This window comes from Hypanus sabinus, chromosome 5, assembly GCF_030144855.1.
Source record: "Hypanus sabinus isolate sHypSab1 chromosome 5, sHypSab1.hap1, whole genome shotgun sequence".
In the NCBI taxonomy this organism is placed as follows: domain Eukaryota; kingdom Metazoa; phylum Chordata; class Chondrichthyes; order Myliobatiformes; family Dasyatidae; genus Hypanus; species Hypanus sabinus.
This window is the reverse complement of record NC_082710.1, coordinates 47026178-47042231: the sequence shown is the minus strand read 5'-3', so window position 1 is coordinate 47042231 and position 16054 is coordinate 47026178. Positions and strand designations below refer to the sequence as shown.

At 39.6% G+C, this 16054-nt stretch overlaps 1 protein-coding gene across 5 annotated transcripts in view; it reads left to right on the top strand.

Annotated features, from left to right (window-relative positions):
- The window catches only part of LOC132394131 (guanine nucleotide-binding protein G(I)/G(S)/G(O) subunit gamma-7-like), a 323380-nt gene that overhangs the window by 42965 nt on the left and 264361 nt on the right, over positions 1-16054 (top strand). For 3 of the 5 annotated variants that reach the window (XM_059969908.1, XM_059969909.1, XM_059969904.1), the window contains one exon: positions 11231-11305. Coding sequence is in view for 1 of the 5 variants with exons in the window: in XM_059969903.1 (XP_059825886.1) it covers positions 11810-11814; positions 14198-14266 (74 nt within the window). In the remaining 4 variants the exon portion in view is untranslated. Of the gene's footprint in view, positions 1-11230; positions 11306-11794; positions 11815-14197; positions 14267-16054 lie in introns of those variants that run through there. The other 2 variants (XM_059969903.1, XM_059969907.1) reach the window with 2 other exon arrangements.

Sequence of the window (16054 nt, the reverse complement as noted above, 5' to 3'; positions counted from 1 at the left end):
AGACATGAAAGGGTTAACGTATGAGGAGGGCTTGATGACTCCTGGGCTTATGTTCTCTGGAGTTTAGAAGAATGATGGGGGATCTCATTGAAACCTATCATAAATTGAAAGGCCTAGATAGAGTGGATGTGGAGAGGATGTTTACTATTATGGGGGAGTCTAGGACCAGAGGGCACAGAATAGGAGTGGGCCCTTTAGAAAGAAATGAAGGGGAATTTCTTTAGCCAGAGGGTGGTGAATCTGTGGATACTGTTCAATTGGGACACATAGGGCCAGTACATTTTGTCCCAATTAAGCAGCTGAAATACAAAACAAATAAGAACACTATCAATGCTATTATTGTGGGTAGAGTTACGAAACTGCAAAGTTAAAAAGACCCTGACGGGAGCTATATACAAGCCTCTAAACCAGGGGTCGGCAACCTTTACCACTGAAAGAGCCATTTGGACCCGTTTCCCACAGAAAAGAAAACACTGGGAGCCACAAAACCCGTTTGACATTAAAAATGAAATAACACTGCATACAACGTTTTTGTTTTGCCTTTATGCTATGTATAAACAAACTATAATGTGTTGCATTTATGAAATCGGTGAACTCCTGCAGAGAAAACAAAATTACATTTCTGCATGCAACAAAAACATTTTGAACTCTGAAAAAAAGACGTTGGGTTGAAGGTTACTTTTAAGTAAAATACTCAATGTCTATTTGAGTCCTTCTTGTATTTATGAAAAATGCTGAACTTAAATTGTCTGCCAGCAGCAAACCAAAAATAACGTCAGCCAGCTGTCAACCTGAAAAATAAAAGGACTATTTCACTGAACAATGAAAAAATATGAATTTATGTAAAATAATAGGCAATTAAAATATTTATCCTACTTGGTTCATGGGATTTCTGCTCCTGGATCTCAGCGTACAGTGTCTGCACGTCAGGGCTGTATGAAGTCACCTTCATCTTTACACAGGATCACAAGCTGTCATCTGTGAGGCGTGCGCAATGTTTGTTTTTAATAAAGTTCATGTTGGAGAACACCTGCTGACATACATATGTGGATCCAAAGATCGACAGTACTCCAAGCGCATACTTTTTAATGTTTATATAAATATTGGGGATAGCATTCCATGTTTCGAACACAAGTTTGTCCGGTTTAGGGAGGTTTTCAATATTACTCCATTTGTGATTCTGAGCAAAAACGGCCTTCTGACGGGCAACATCTTCAAGGTCTGCTATCAATCGTCTAAACTTGGACACCCATATGTCTTTGTCGGCCAGTTCCATCTCAAGATCAGGTTGACTCACACCTGCCGATGCAGTCGTATTCAGTAGGAATGGATCGATGCTTAGGGGAGTGACCGGGAAGGATAATGTGTTTTTTTTCCTCTCTGAACTCACAGAAGCGTTTCCCAAACGATGTTTGCATTGCAATGATTGCAGAATGTAAATACTCCGAATTTATCATGTCGTGAGCTTGTTTGAACTCTCTCAAATTGGGGAAGTGAGACAATGTCCCTTTCTGTAAATCTCTGGCAAGCACTGTCAACTTGCGCTCGAATGCCAAAACATCCTCCAACATGTGCAGGGCTGTGCGTCCTTTCCCCTGAAGAGCTGTGTTCAGCGTGTTCAGGTGTGCTGTCATGTCTACCATGAAGTGTAGCTTTTCCAGCCACTCTGGCTGTTCCAGCTTAGGAGAGGTGAGCCCTTTGGTGCCCTGGAGAGTTTTCACTTCTTCCAGACACGCGACAAAGCGTCTCAGCACCTCCCCTCTTGACAGCCACCGGACTTTGTTGTGCAGCAGGAGATCAGAATATGCGCTTTCCAGCTCGTCCAGTAGCAAACGGAATTGACGGTGATTTAAACTTTTTGCCATTATTTTATTGACAATCTGAATGACAACGTCCATTACTTCTGTGCATTCCGGAGGAAATGTTTGAGTGCACAGAGCCTCTTGGTGCAAGATGCAGTGAAATGTCAGCAGCTTTCTGTCCAGCGACTTCTGCAGTAAAGCCACAAATCCCTTGTGCACTCCTGTCATACTTGGTGCCCCATCAGTAGCTACTGACACCAGGTGGGTAGTCTTTATTCCTTTGGCTCTTGAACAATTCAAGACAGCCTCACAGATGTCCTCCCCCCATGTTTGGCCTTTTAGAGGTATCAACTCAATCATTTCTTCATGTGGCCCGGCAGAGTTTACATACTGGCAGAACAGCGCTATTTGTTCAATATCACCCTTGTCTTTAGACTCGTCACAGGCAATCAAGTAGGCCACAGCTGAATTGATGTCTTTAATTTGCTGTCTTGTGATGTCTTCTGCCATTTTCATGGTTCTGTCTTTGACAGTCTTTGCAGAGAGGGGCATATCCCTGATTTTCTGCACAATTTCACTCTTGTTTTTAAATCCGTGAATAGATGTTCTGAAATCTTAATGAAAGATTCTTTTATATATTCACCATCTGTAAACTGCTTCCCGTGCCTGACTATTTCCTGAGTGGCAACAAAACTAGCATATGTAATTGATTTTCCAGACTTCATCCACTTCTTGAAATGATTTTTTGCTCAGATCAACCTTCCGCATCAGTTCCGAAACGGCTTTTTTTTCTCATCTCCATCCGGATATTTTTGAGCAAAGGCTGCGAGTTTATTCTGGAAATGTCTTGCGACATTTGATTTTTTGTTGTTTGCTAGTTTTTCATTGCATATTAAGCATACTGGTAAACCAGTCTTGTCAGCAGTGAAAGCAAATGAATCTGCCCACGTATCATTAAACGTTCTGTTTTCTTCAGTCACTTTTCTTTTTTTAGAATTCTCCATAGTTAGCCTACCTTGGATCGAAAAATTGAAGAAATTGCGCACTGGCGGGTGCCAGGCATTGGCAGTGGTAACGTATATTAATAGCGACAAAAAACACATTTTATTTAGATTGTACAAGATCACCATAATCTTCAAATTTAGAATTACATTTCAAAAACTAACAAACTAACATAAAATACATTTTAATTAAATACTCATCATTTATTTTCCAAAGCCACAGGGAGCTGCAGCACAGAGATGAAAGAGCCGCGGGTTGCCGACCCCTGCTCTAAACAGTAGTCAGGATGTGGGGCACAAATTATAATGGGTGATTGAAAAGGCATGTGAAAAGAGCAATGTTATAATAGTCATGTAGAATTTCAGTACACAGGTGGATTGGGAAAATGAGGATGGTGCTGGATCCCAAAAGAAAGCCCATGAAATGGCTTTATAGTGCAGCTTGTGGTTGAGTCACAGTGCACAGTTTCCAATGTAGTAAAGATTTATCAGTATTACTGTATAGATACATCCCAAGGAAGAGGTATTCTAAAAAGGAGAATGATGTGGCTGACAAGAGAAGTCAAAGACAGCATAAAAACTAAAGAGAGGGCATATATTATAGCAAAAATTAGTGGGAAGTTAGAGGATTGAAAGGCTTTTAAAAACCAACAGAAGGCAACTAAAAAAGTCAAAAGCAGAGAAATATGAAGGTAAGCTAGTCAATAATATGAGCAATAATATAAAAAAGGATACAAAAAAGATTTTTCAAATATATAAAGAATAAAAGTAAAGTGAAAGTGGATATTGGACTGCTGAAAAATTATGCTGGAGAGGTTGTAATGGGGGACAAGGAAATGGCAGATGACCTTAATAAGTATTTTGCATTGACAATAAACTGGACTGGTCAAAGAACACTGAGGCTGTCTACAAGAAGGGTCAGAGCCGTCTCTACTTCCTGAGGAGACTGAGGTCCTTTAACATCTGTCGGACGATGCTGAGGATATTCTACGAGTCTGTGGTGGCCAGTGCTATCATGTTTGCTATGTGCTGGGGCAGCAGGCTGAGGGTAGCAGCCAGTGATGTTGTGGGGTTGGAACTGGACTCTCTGACGGTGGTGTCTGAAAAGAGGATGCTGTCCAAGTTGCATGCCATCTTGGACAATGCCTCCCATCCACTCAATAATGTACTGGTTAGGCACAGGAGTACGTTCAGCCAGACTCATTCCACCGAGATGCAACACTGAGCGTCATAGGAAGTCATTCCTGCCTGTGGCCATCAAACCTTATAAATCCTCCCTCGGAGTGTCAGGTACCCTGAACCAATAGGCTGGTCCTGGACTTATTTCCACTTGGAATAATTTACTCATTATTTAATTATTTATGGTTTTATATTGCTGTATTTCTACACTATTCTTGGTTGGTGCAACTGTAACAAAACCCAATTTCCCTCGGGATCAATAAAGTATGTCTGTCTGTCTGTCTGTCTGTCTGTATCATTCTTCACTATGGGAGACACTAGCAGTGGGCCAGAAAATTGAGAATGTCAGGGCAGAAGTAAGTGTAGTTGGTAAAGGAGCACCTTCAGCAAAGGAGAAGGTGCTTCAAAAGCTGAAAGGTCTAAACATAGATAAGTCACCTGGACCAGATGGATTACACCCCAGGGCTCTGAATGAGATTGTGGAGGGATTTCGAGTGATCTTTACAGAATCATTAGATTCTGGAATAGTTCTGGGGGACAGGAATATTGCAAATATCACTCCACTCTTTAAGAAGGGAGGGAGGCAGAAGAAAAGAAGTTAGGCCAGTTAACTTGACTTCAGTAGTTGGGAAGATGTTGGTCTCCATATTAAAGATGAAGTTTTGGGGTACTTGGAGGCACATGATAAAATTGGCAGAAGTCAGCATGGTTTCTTTAAGAGAAAATCTTGCCTGACAAATCTGTTGGAATTCATTGAGGAAATAATGGGCTGGTTAGACAAAGGAGAACCAGTGAATGCTATTTACTTGGAGTTTCGGAAGGTCTTTGACAAGCTGCTGCAAATGAGGCTGCTTACCAAGATAAGAGCCCATGGAATTACAGGAAATATACTAGCATGGATAGAAACAAACTCTGCCGATGCTGGAAATCCAAGCAACATACACAAAATACTGTAGGAACTCAGCATCTATGGAAAAGAGTAAAAGAGAACTGGATCTGATGAAGGGTCTCGGCCCAAAACATTAAATGTTTACCCTTTTTCAAAGATGCTGCCTGACCTACTGAGTTCCTCCAACAGTTTGTATATGTCGAATGAATAGAAAATTGGTTGACTGGCAGGAGGCAAAGACCGGGAGTAAATGGAACCTTTATGGTTGGCTGCTGGTGACTAGAGGTGTTCTGCAGGTATCAGTGTTGGGGCCATTCTTTTCAAGTTATATATCAATGCTTTAGATGACAGAATTGATGAATTTGTGACTAAGTTTGCGGACAGTTCAAAGATAAGTGCAAGGGCTGGTAGTGTTGAGGAAGCAGGGAATCTGCAAAACGACTTGGATAGATTTGGAGAATGGACAAATAAATGGCAGATCATATACAGTGTTGGAAAGTGTATGGTCACGCACTTTGGTAGAAGCAATAAAGGCATAGATTATTTTTGAAATGTGTCGAAAAATTAACATAAGAGGTGCAAAGGGACTTGGAACCCTCATGCTTGATTCATTCAGGGTTAACTTGCAGGTTGAGTCAGTGGTGAGGAAGGCAAATGCAATGTTAGCATCCATTTTGAGAGAACCACATAAAGTGGATGTAGTTCTTGATTAGTCTGGGCATCAAGATTTTCGGGCTGAATGTCTTGCCTGCACTTTCTGGCTTTGCCATGAAGAGTGACTACATAAGTGCCAATGTATGAGGACATCAAATACTTATGGAGCCAAACTTTACTGCAGAAGAATTTTAGGAAGATCTCTCAAAGGAATATTTTTAGAAAATGTTTTTTTATCAGGGGCCAGGAATACATGAAACAATTGTACAGAATTCCAAGCAAATTGAAAATAAGTGCCAGTGAATACCTGCTCAAACCAAGATATTGATCTGGAGACATAAATAACCAATTATCGATCTTAAAGTGATCAGCTGACACTGATAAGGGAGTTTTTTGTTTTCATTAAGTATGTCTTGGCTCAGTCAGTACGAAGCAATGGAAGGGCATGCAATCCACATGGATAAGCAGGCACATTGTACTACTGTTGTGATTTCTATCTGTCCAATTTGACACTTCTATGATATGGAAAGATTGCCCTGTATTCATCATTCCAGCAAGTTCTGAAACTCCTGTGCATGAGAGATAAGCCAAAAGAATTTTAAAATTTACATTTTTTTTGCCTGATTTGTTACCCATCACTATTAACTTCATTTCCTGTAGGACCATTTTATGCTTGTCTTCAATTTTATCTCATTGATTATGACTGTGTAATATGCTGTGAATCATTTGGAACACTGCGAACCTTCCTTCTAACTCCGAGGATACGTATACATTTCAGCAAGCAGTAGAATTCACAGAAGCTTTTGGAGTAGCCATAGCGAGTGACTGTGGTACATTTTATAGATTATACAAACTGCAGTTACTGTCCTAATATGGTAAAGTGAATAAATGTTTTGGTGTGAGTGAAGTCAAGTCACATAAACCGAAAGTAATTAAATTGAATATTTTAATATTGCAATAAGAGAAAAGTGTGCTGTTGGTATTTTAATGAAAATACTATCACTTTGTTTTACATGCCATTAACTTTCAGGAAGTATAGACTAGATATACTGTATTGGAATGTATGCTATTCTGTGGCATATAAATGTTAAAATAGATTCAGGATTTATGAAAAAATGTCAATGCAGCTCATTGTTTATTATTAAAGTTATTAATATACAATATGGACATTTTCAGTTTGTAAAATTATTTTCAAAAATCTGCAGACATTTTAAGTGGTAGAAGTGATGTTTACATTTTCATGGCTAGTGAATTTAATTGTGTTACAGTGCCACATAGTGGATTCACTTTAGATTACACACCCAATTGTTCAATAGAATCAGAATTCGGTTTACAATCACTGAGATATGTTGTGAAATTTGTTGTTTTACAGCAGCGTTGCATTGCTATAATAATAAAAACTATAAAGTGCAATACATGTAGATTTTTGAAAAAGACAATTAAGTAAGTAGTGAAAAAAGAGAGGGGAAAAAATTACTGAGGGAGTGTTCATGGGTTCATTGTCTATTCAGAGCTCTGATGGTGGAGAGGAAGAAGCTGTTCCTGAAACATTGAATGTGTGTCTTCAGGCTCCTGGACCTCCTCTGTCATGGTGGCAATGAGCTTGTCCAGGGTGATGGGGGTTCTTGATGATGGATGCCACCTTTTTCAAGTGTTGCCTTTTGAAGTTGTCCTGGATGCTGGGAAGGCTACTGCTATGTTGGAGCTGGCACAGTTAACAACTTCCTGCAGCTTTTATCAATCTTCAAGCTTGGGAGGAGGAGATGTTATTTCCAATCCACACATACTGTGGTCTCTGTGAGGAAGTCAAGAATTCACTTCCAGAGGAAGGCACAGAGCTCCAGGTTTTGGAGCTTGATGATTAGAACTGAGGGGTATGATGGTGTTGAAAGCTGAGCTGTAGTCAGTAAACAGATTGATGTAAGGATTGCTATTGTTTAGGTGATCCAAGGCTACGTGGAGAGATTGTGAGATTTCATCCGCTGTAGAACTATTGCAGGTCCAAGTCCTTGCTTCAGCAGAAGTTGATTCTAGTCATGACCAACCTCTCAAAGCACTTCATTACAGTAGATGTGAGTGCCATTGGGTGGTATTTGTTGAAGCAGCTCACCCTGTTCTTCTTGGGCACTTGGTATGATTGTTGTCCTTTTGAAGCTGGTAGAACCTCTGGCTGCAGCAGAGAGAGATTGAAGATGTCCTTGAACACTCTTCGATCTCTCACTGCTGCAGTAGGTTAGCACAGGTTTTCAGAGCCCCACCAAGTACATCATTAGGGCCTGATACCTTGTGAAGGTTCACCCTCCTGTAAGCTGTTCTGATATCGGCCTCAGAGGCAGAGATCACAAGGTCACTGGATTTTGCAGGGATTTGCACAGGTGTAGTTTTATTCTCCCTTTCAAAGCATGCACAAAAGGCATTGAGCTCGTCTGCAGGGAAGTATCACAACCATTCATGACGTTAGGTTTTGCTTTGTAGGAAGATATGACCTGCAAACCCTGTCAGAGCTGACATGCATCCAACTCCATCTCTGGCCTTTAAACAATTCGGAATTGTTTTCTTGCCCTTAAAATAGCCTTCCATAGGTCAAACCTTGACTTCTTGTGTAGTTCTAGATCACTGGTCTTGAATGCTATAGATCTAGCCCTCAGCAAACTATGAATCTACTGTTTCATCCATGGCTTTTGGTATGTCCAGTATGTTCTTAAAGGCACACACTCGTTCACTCAGGTCTTGATGAATTTTGTGACAACTGTGACATTTTCACTCAGACTGAAAGATTGAATCCCTGAATATTGTCCAGTCCAAAGCAATCCTGTATACACTCCTCTACTTGCCTTGTCCATACCTTCTTGGTCCTCACTATTGATGCTACGGTCTTTAGTCTCTGCCTGGATGTTGGGAGTAGAAGTACAGCCAGATGATGGACATTCCAAGGTGTGGGCGTAGGGTGGCATGGTAAGTGTTCTTGATGGTGGTATAACAGTAGTTAGGTGTGTTGGCTCCTCTGGTTCCACAAGTGATATGTGGTAATAGTTGTTCAGAGACTTCTTCAAGCAGACCTGGTTGTAATCTGTTGCAATGATAGAGAAGGCATCAGGTGCTTAGTTTCGTGCCTGCTGATTATGTTGCTTAGCTCCTCCAGTGCCTACCTGAAGTGGAATGTACACCACTACCAGGATGATAGTGGAAATCTTCCTTGGCAGATAAAATGGATGACACTTGACCACTAGTTGTTTTAGCCAGTGTGAGGAGGGCTGAGAGAGAACTGCCACATTTGTGCATCACAATGAGTTAATCATAAATCATACTCCACCTCCTCTGCTCTTAAAAGTCTTAACTGTACAGTCTTTGCAGAAAATTGTGAAGCCATCAAACTGCAACGCTGCTTATGAAATGGTGGTGTATAGCCATGTTTCTGTGAAGCAATGTACACAGCAGTCCCTGATGTCCCTCTGGTACAGTAATCGTGCTCTGAGTTCTTCAATTTTATTTTCCATGGTCTGAACACTTGCCAGTAGGATAATCGGGAGTGGGGATCTAAAGTTTCAATCGCACTTGCAGACCAGTGTGCCAACCCCAGGTCTGTTTCCTTAAAGGGAAACTGCTCTCACAAGTCTGCCATCCAAGGTTTGTCAATTTCGAGTATCATAAACTTTTTTAAACATCTTAAAGTGGTGCTGTTTGCTGAAGTACCCATAGCTATGGCTGTGTGTTTCAGCTTAGTAGTCTTAAGTGAAAAGATTACTCCCATTCGAGCGGCAAGCAAACAGTCACCCCCTAATGGCACCATCTTAACTCTATTCCCTCATCCTCGTGTTAGGAACTTGTTACTAGTAGTAATGTAGTGAAGAGTTACTGAGGCAATATGGGACATCCTGACTTTCTGAAAGTTAATATTTAATACAAGTTCTTTCTTGCCAATAGTGACTGTTGGGCAGCAGCTTATTGATGGTGGAGAAGACTGGTGTTAGGTGTTTGATAGTTCTGGAAAATGGTTTTGTGTTAGAGGTGGTCATCTTGGACTTAAGTAAAACAGACACTATTCAGTCTGAGTCTTGATGCAATCTAGTTCACATTGTAGTCTTGGATGTCCTGTTTGTTAATTAAAGCCATGGATGATAGAAGTAACTGATTTTTTTTTAACCTTTTGACATAATTGTTACTGAAGTAGTAGAAGATGGTGAGATCTCTGGTTTTAGATAACTGGAATTTAGGTAATTGATCGCTGATAAATTCTTATTTTGCCTGATTCTGTCCATTAACCTCTTTCCCACTAACCATTGCTGGCTCCTGTTTTGCTAGTTGAATGCTGCCTTCATGTTCAGAATAACTATTCACATCCCCTCACTACCATTCATTATTTTGTATTCATATTTCAATCGACACTTTCAAGAGATGAGATACAAATGATGCTGATGGAACCTGGACTGAACATTGCTAGTCAGTTTCTTCATGAACGTGCCACCTTATAGAATTATTGATAGCTACTTCCATGAGTTTCCTTGGGATTAATAGGAATATAATTTCCCGGATTCATCTGTTGTCATACCAAGATGAAGTGGTAGAGCAGCTTTTGATTCTTCCAGTTCAAATGACTGTGGTCCAGCTGTACAGCTGCTAACAAGGAGGCAAAAATGAAATAGGGTCTTTTCAGCTTTGGTTAGCTTAACTAACTTCGATATTGTCAGTTTTGCTATCCTGAAGTTTTTGATTCTCTTTGTGCTCCAAATCTATGCTCATCTCAACAACAACTGTCTAGATATCTTCTTTTATAAATACTGAAGTTGTCTGAAGGAAGGTCATAAATCGCATTCCCTCTGACTACTACTGTGTAATCTCATCTTGATTCTTCTGCTGCCTGTGGGTGCTAGAAGTCTGAAATAATGCTGGAAATACTCAAAAGACAAGGCTTTGGAAAGAAAATCATTCTTGTCATTTCTGGTAAATTCCCATGAGAAAAGATTGGCCTGAAATGTTAATCTTGTTTCTCTCTGCAGTGATATGCCTTAGCCTGTTGAATATTTCCAACACTTAAATTTTTATTACATTTTGGTACCATGTTCCACATTCTAATTATTGACTAAAGGAATTTCTCTTGAATTATTTGTTGAACTTATTAATGAATAAATTGTATTTTTTGGAGCTAATTTGTTTTTTCCCCAGCAGTGAAAATTTCTTAAGCCTATCAAACCTCTTTGTACTTTTAGCAATCTTTATTAAAGTGGACCTTAGATTCTTTCCAAAGAAAACAACCAGGAAGACCAAACTTTTGAATAAAGTTCAGTCTTGCCTGATCCAACCTCTTTTTTTTGGTATCTTCTTTAGAAATTTGGACAACAGAATATCAAGTGCCTGAAGACTTGTAGCCCGGAGAAGTAAATTGCATTTGGAATAGAAATTATGCAAAAAATAAAACAGTTCCTCCATGAATTGCCTTATATATGATACTAAAATTAACGTGTATACTTCAGTTAATTTCTGAAAGATGTCTAAAATAAATGCTTAGTCATAACAAAGTAAAGCAAGGTGAAATTTGTATTAATTAACATTTTTGATCATTTATAATTACAGAGTTCTCAAAAGTTTTGACCCTTAAGTCTTCACTATTTCAGTCATAGCAATGATAACCCTTTGTTTTTGCTAGGTAGTATTTGCATGTCAGGACATAAATTGTCTGATTCACACCTATTTTTATCCAATTTCAGATTTTTGATCAAGAAGGAAGATCAAACTTTCATCAGAACTTTGCCAAACTTTGATCTGCAGCTGGTGACTAGTAGGTATGCAAAAGTAGCTAAGTCTGATGTGCTCTTCAATATTTACCTCCTTGCAGTGGAGTGGTTGGTGATTGCTTCAGTGCATATTTCTTAGGTGTATAGATGAAGTTGACTGAGATGCATGGGAAGTCTTAGACATTGCTGATAAATTATGCAGCAATCCTTACATAACACTCCTCTGTTTCAGGAACAGTGGCATTTCCAGCTAAATGTCTTGAATTACTGGCATTTATCATCACAGCTCAAACCTTAGGAACAATTCTTAAAAAGTGAAACCATAATAGAAGCAGCACTCTTCCAGATGTTGGAAAGCATTGCCAAGGAATAAATGTATACTCTTGATGGGAGAAAGGTGTCAGTGTAAGTGAGGTAGGCAAGGATTTCTGTGCCTCCTGTGTTATCATTTTTCATCTAATGAAATTGATCTGTTTCTTTATTAGCAATTTCTTCTGGCATTTTCTGGTCCCTAACTCTGAAAAGTACCTACTGAAACCACCGGGCAGTACAATGACGTAGGTCCTTGCTTGGATCAGTTTACCTGACTATTTTGCAATGAATTATGTAGCACTCAGCCTATGACTGTAGGAGTAATGGCTTCATAAATGATACTGCTCTAGATACTTATGCAATATAAAAAGCTGTTTCTTTATGCATAGTTGATCATCTTACTAGTGGTGAGATTTGGGCGTTAAATTGTTATTAATGATTGTCAATTGGACTAGCTGAAAAGCAGAGAAAGAGCACTATTACAAGAAAATTGACCATACCATATAACTGACTGACATGAATTCTTTCAGAAGTGTGTGCAAAATTGGTTGTAATCGCGTAAACTTGATTTTAGTTTATTCATTGCCTGTTCACCTCCACTCCAACCACCAAAAGCAGAAGACAGACAGACATACTTTATCGATCCCGAGGGAAATTGGGTTTTGTTGCAGCCACACCAACCAAGAATAGTGAAGAAATATAGCAATATAAAACCATAAATAATTAAATAATATAAGTTAATCGTGCCAAGTGGAAATAAGTCCAGGACCAGCCTTTTGGCTCAGGGTGTCTGACACTCCAAGGGAGGAATTGTAAACTTTGATGGCCACAGGCAGGAATGTCTTCCTATGACGCTCAGTGTTACATCTCGGTGGAATGAGTCTCTGGCTGAATGTATTCCTGTGCCTAACCAGTACATTATGGAGTGGATGGGAGTCATTGTCCAAGATGGCATGCAACTTGGACAGCATCCTCTTTTCAGACACCACCGTCAGAGAGTCCAGTTCCACCCCCACAACATCACTGGCCTTACAAATGAGTTTGTTGATTCTGTTGGTGTCTGCTGCCCCAGCACACAACAGCAAACATGATAGCACTGGCCACCACAGCCTCTGCTATCATGTTTGCTGTTGTGTGCTGGGGCAGCAGGCTGAGGGTAGCAGACACCAACTTCCCAGTGGCAAAACATTTTGTTTCCCATTCCCAATCTGACATGTCGGTCCATGGCCTCCACTTGTGCCACGATGAGACCATCTTCAGGATGGAATACCCTTGTATTCCATCTAGGTAGCCTCCAGCCCAATGTTATGATTATTGGTTTCTCCTTCTGGTATAAAGAAAATTCCCTCCCCTCCCCACTTCTTCTATTCCCCATTCTGGCATCTTACCTCTTCTCACCTTCTTATCATCTCCCCCTTGGTTCCCTCTTTCTTCCCTTTCTCCTATGGTCCACGCTCCTCTCCTATCCATGGATGCTGAGTTTCTCCACTATTTTGTGTTTGTTTCTTAGAAAAAATATTACTTTTCCAAAACTACTTCGATTTTGTTAATTTCAAAAGTATATTTTTCATGATGTATACAATGAAAACATCCTTCTCTGCATTCATTGTGAAATCAATTCAATATGTTCTCTTATCATGCATCAAAGACCTTCACTTTTCATCCTGAATTAATATGCCTGTGAGGTGCTTGTGAGGCTTTTATACAAGCCCTACAGGTCTTAGGCCCTCAGGTCCATTGGCAGTACAGCCCTGGACTGTTTTGTTCTTTAAGCTGTGACAGGCATTTGTCTTCTACAGCAGTGCCCATTTTTTTATTTTGGGCAGTGGCAAATTGCCTGTCACTCCTAAATGCAGGTGATTTAGTCACAGGTTGGTCACGTTTCGTGGAGGAGAACCCACCACATGATAATTATATTGCAGATCAAGCCGGATAGGAAAATTTCAATAAAGTATAATCAAAAGCTTACAGCTTCACCATTTGACAGGTTATTCCACCATTATTACCAAGGCATTTAATTGGCCACATTCCTTATTTATTTGGGAAAAGGAACACTCTGTACCTGATGCAGAGTTTCGACCCAAAACAGTGACAATTCCTTCCCTCCCACAAACAGTCCTCAACCTGCTGAGCAGATTGCTTGTTGCTTCACAGTTTATCTTACAATTACCTGTGCCTGTAGAGGCTCATTGCAATGCTGCTTTCCTACATACACGTATGTCTCATAATTCTGTCATAACTCCATTTTAAGCCATGGATGATATTGCCTTTTTGTGAGTAATCCCTTTTTTAACCCTAAATTCCTTTTTATCTAATTTCTGCATATGCAGGGAGCTTCATAGAAAGACCCATTTGTGAATATTTCTTTTCAGCTTCTTCGCTGACTAATCCCTTCTGACTTTTGATAGTTTATGTGAGATGAGTAGCTCAGTTTCTGCTGAAGCTCAAGATGAGTGTGTCACTGGTGTTCATAACACTGATGTCTCAGGAATTATTGAGTGAAGTGAAGGTGTTCATGAGTAGCCCAAGAAATCTTCATGACAGTGTTCTTCTCTAAGTACACCTAAAACCAGAAATGCATGTACTGTATGCTTTAACAAAACTGAAAATGCTCTTTGCATTCAACAGATCCGGCAGAATAGAGAGACCGTTAACATTTCAGGCCTGTGATCTTTCTGTGCAAAACATTGACATTTTGTGAGTCATTGGTGATGCCTAACCTGCTGGGAATGCGCAGTGCAAAATTGTAATATGTTGATTACATTCTGGTCTAAAATTTCAATTGTGTCAGATATATGGGTCTCATACACACCTATTGAAATGATCCTAAATATACTTAAAATTTGCACTGGTGCTATCTTCACTATTCATTGGCTGGACGCTTATTTGACACAAATAACTTTGACACTAATTTTACCTTCGCTTACTGAAACATTAACTCTATATTTCTTCCCATTAATGTAGCTTGACCTGTTAAATATTTCCAGCATTTTCATTTTTACTTTAGGTGTCCATCATCTGATGATTTTTGTTATTTTCCTTAAAGACAACAGTCAAACTTGGCATCCTTTGAGGACTTATATCTAAGTGATTATAAAATTAAAGAACAGCTTAAACAGACAATTTCCTCCTAGGGATTGCAAGCTAATTTACCTCAGAAGCGTTGACCTGCATAGGAGTACCATTTGCTCCATGATGTTTACTTGTTAGAAGAAGGAAAAAAACAATAATAGATTATATTCAATGGACACTTTACTAGGTCCAGCAGTATACCTGCTCGTAAATACTCTTTATTGACGTCAGACAAGATGGTTTGAATATCTCAGAAATTACTGATCTCCTGAGACTTCCACACACAGCAGTCTCTAGCATAAACATGGAATGGTGTGAAAAACAAAAAAACATCCAATGAGTTGTAGTTCTGTGGTGAAAATGCTTTGATAATGAGAGAAGACAGAGGAGAATGGTGATACTGTTTCAAACTGACAGAGAGGGGACAGTAACTCAAATAACCACAGGTTTCAACAGTGGTGTGTAGAAGAGCATCTCTGTATGTATCCTTGAAGTGGATGGGCTACACCAGCAGATGACCATGAACACACACACTCAGTGATCACTTCATTAAGTACAGGAGTATCTAATAAAGTGGCCACTGAGTGTACATTACCATTGTCATCACGTGCATCATTTTTAGCACTATGCAGCTACTGTACAATGAACCCATATGACCAACAAGTATATAATATTTTTATTGCAAATTAACTCCTTAGAATCTGAAAGGCGAAAGGGAAATAAAAATCAAAAATGTTGGAAATAATCAGCAGCCCAGCAAGAATCTGTGGAGAAAGATTTAAACTTCAGATTAAAGAACCTTTATTCTTTCCAGTGAATGGTTCTTAACCAAAAATGTTAATCCTGTCTAATCCACTGTTTCCAGCATCTGAAGTTAATTAATCAGCAATGTTGTTTTCTTTTGCTCTGGTAAGTTCCCAACCCATGTCATTGGTGAGATATTGTACCTTTCAAAATAAACTTACGCACTTTTAATTATTTCATATTCCAAATTAAGCATTTGAATATTGAAATCAAGTTGACTCATGACTGCATCACAGTCCAGTACCATACTGAGTGATCCATCACATTTTATTTAACTTATCCAGGAAACATGAGGTTTATGCTATATCTTTCTTTTAAAGGTGATCCACTATCTGCATTGAGTACTTAGCATTTCATAATATAATTTATTTTGTTAAGATGCAGACAACAAGTGTGGTTGGGGTCTGTCTATCTACCTGCTCCAACGAGTTTCATCGGTTCATGAGCAGCCCCTGTTCCTTCCCAGTTTGATGCTGATTAGCAAGAGGAGGTATCCAACGCACAGACAGCATGGTGGAAGAGAGGTCGAGCTGCTCATCATTACACCTGAAACCTAGGTTCAGTCCCAGCCACAGTGCAGTTTTTGTAGAGTTTGCACATCTTCTCTGT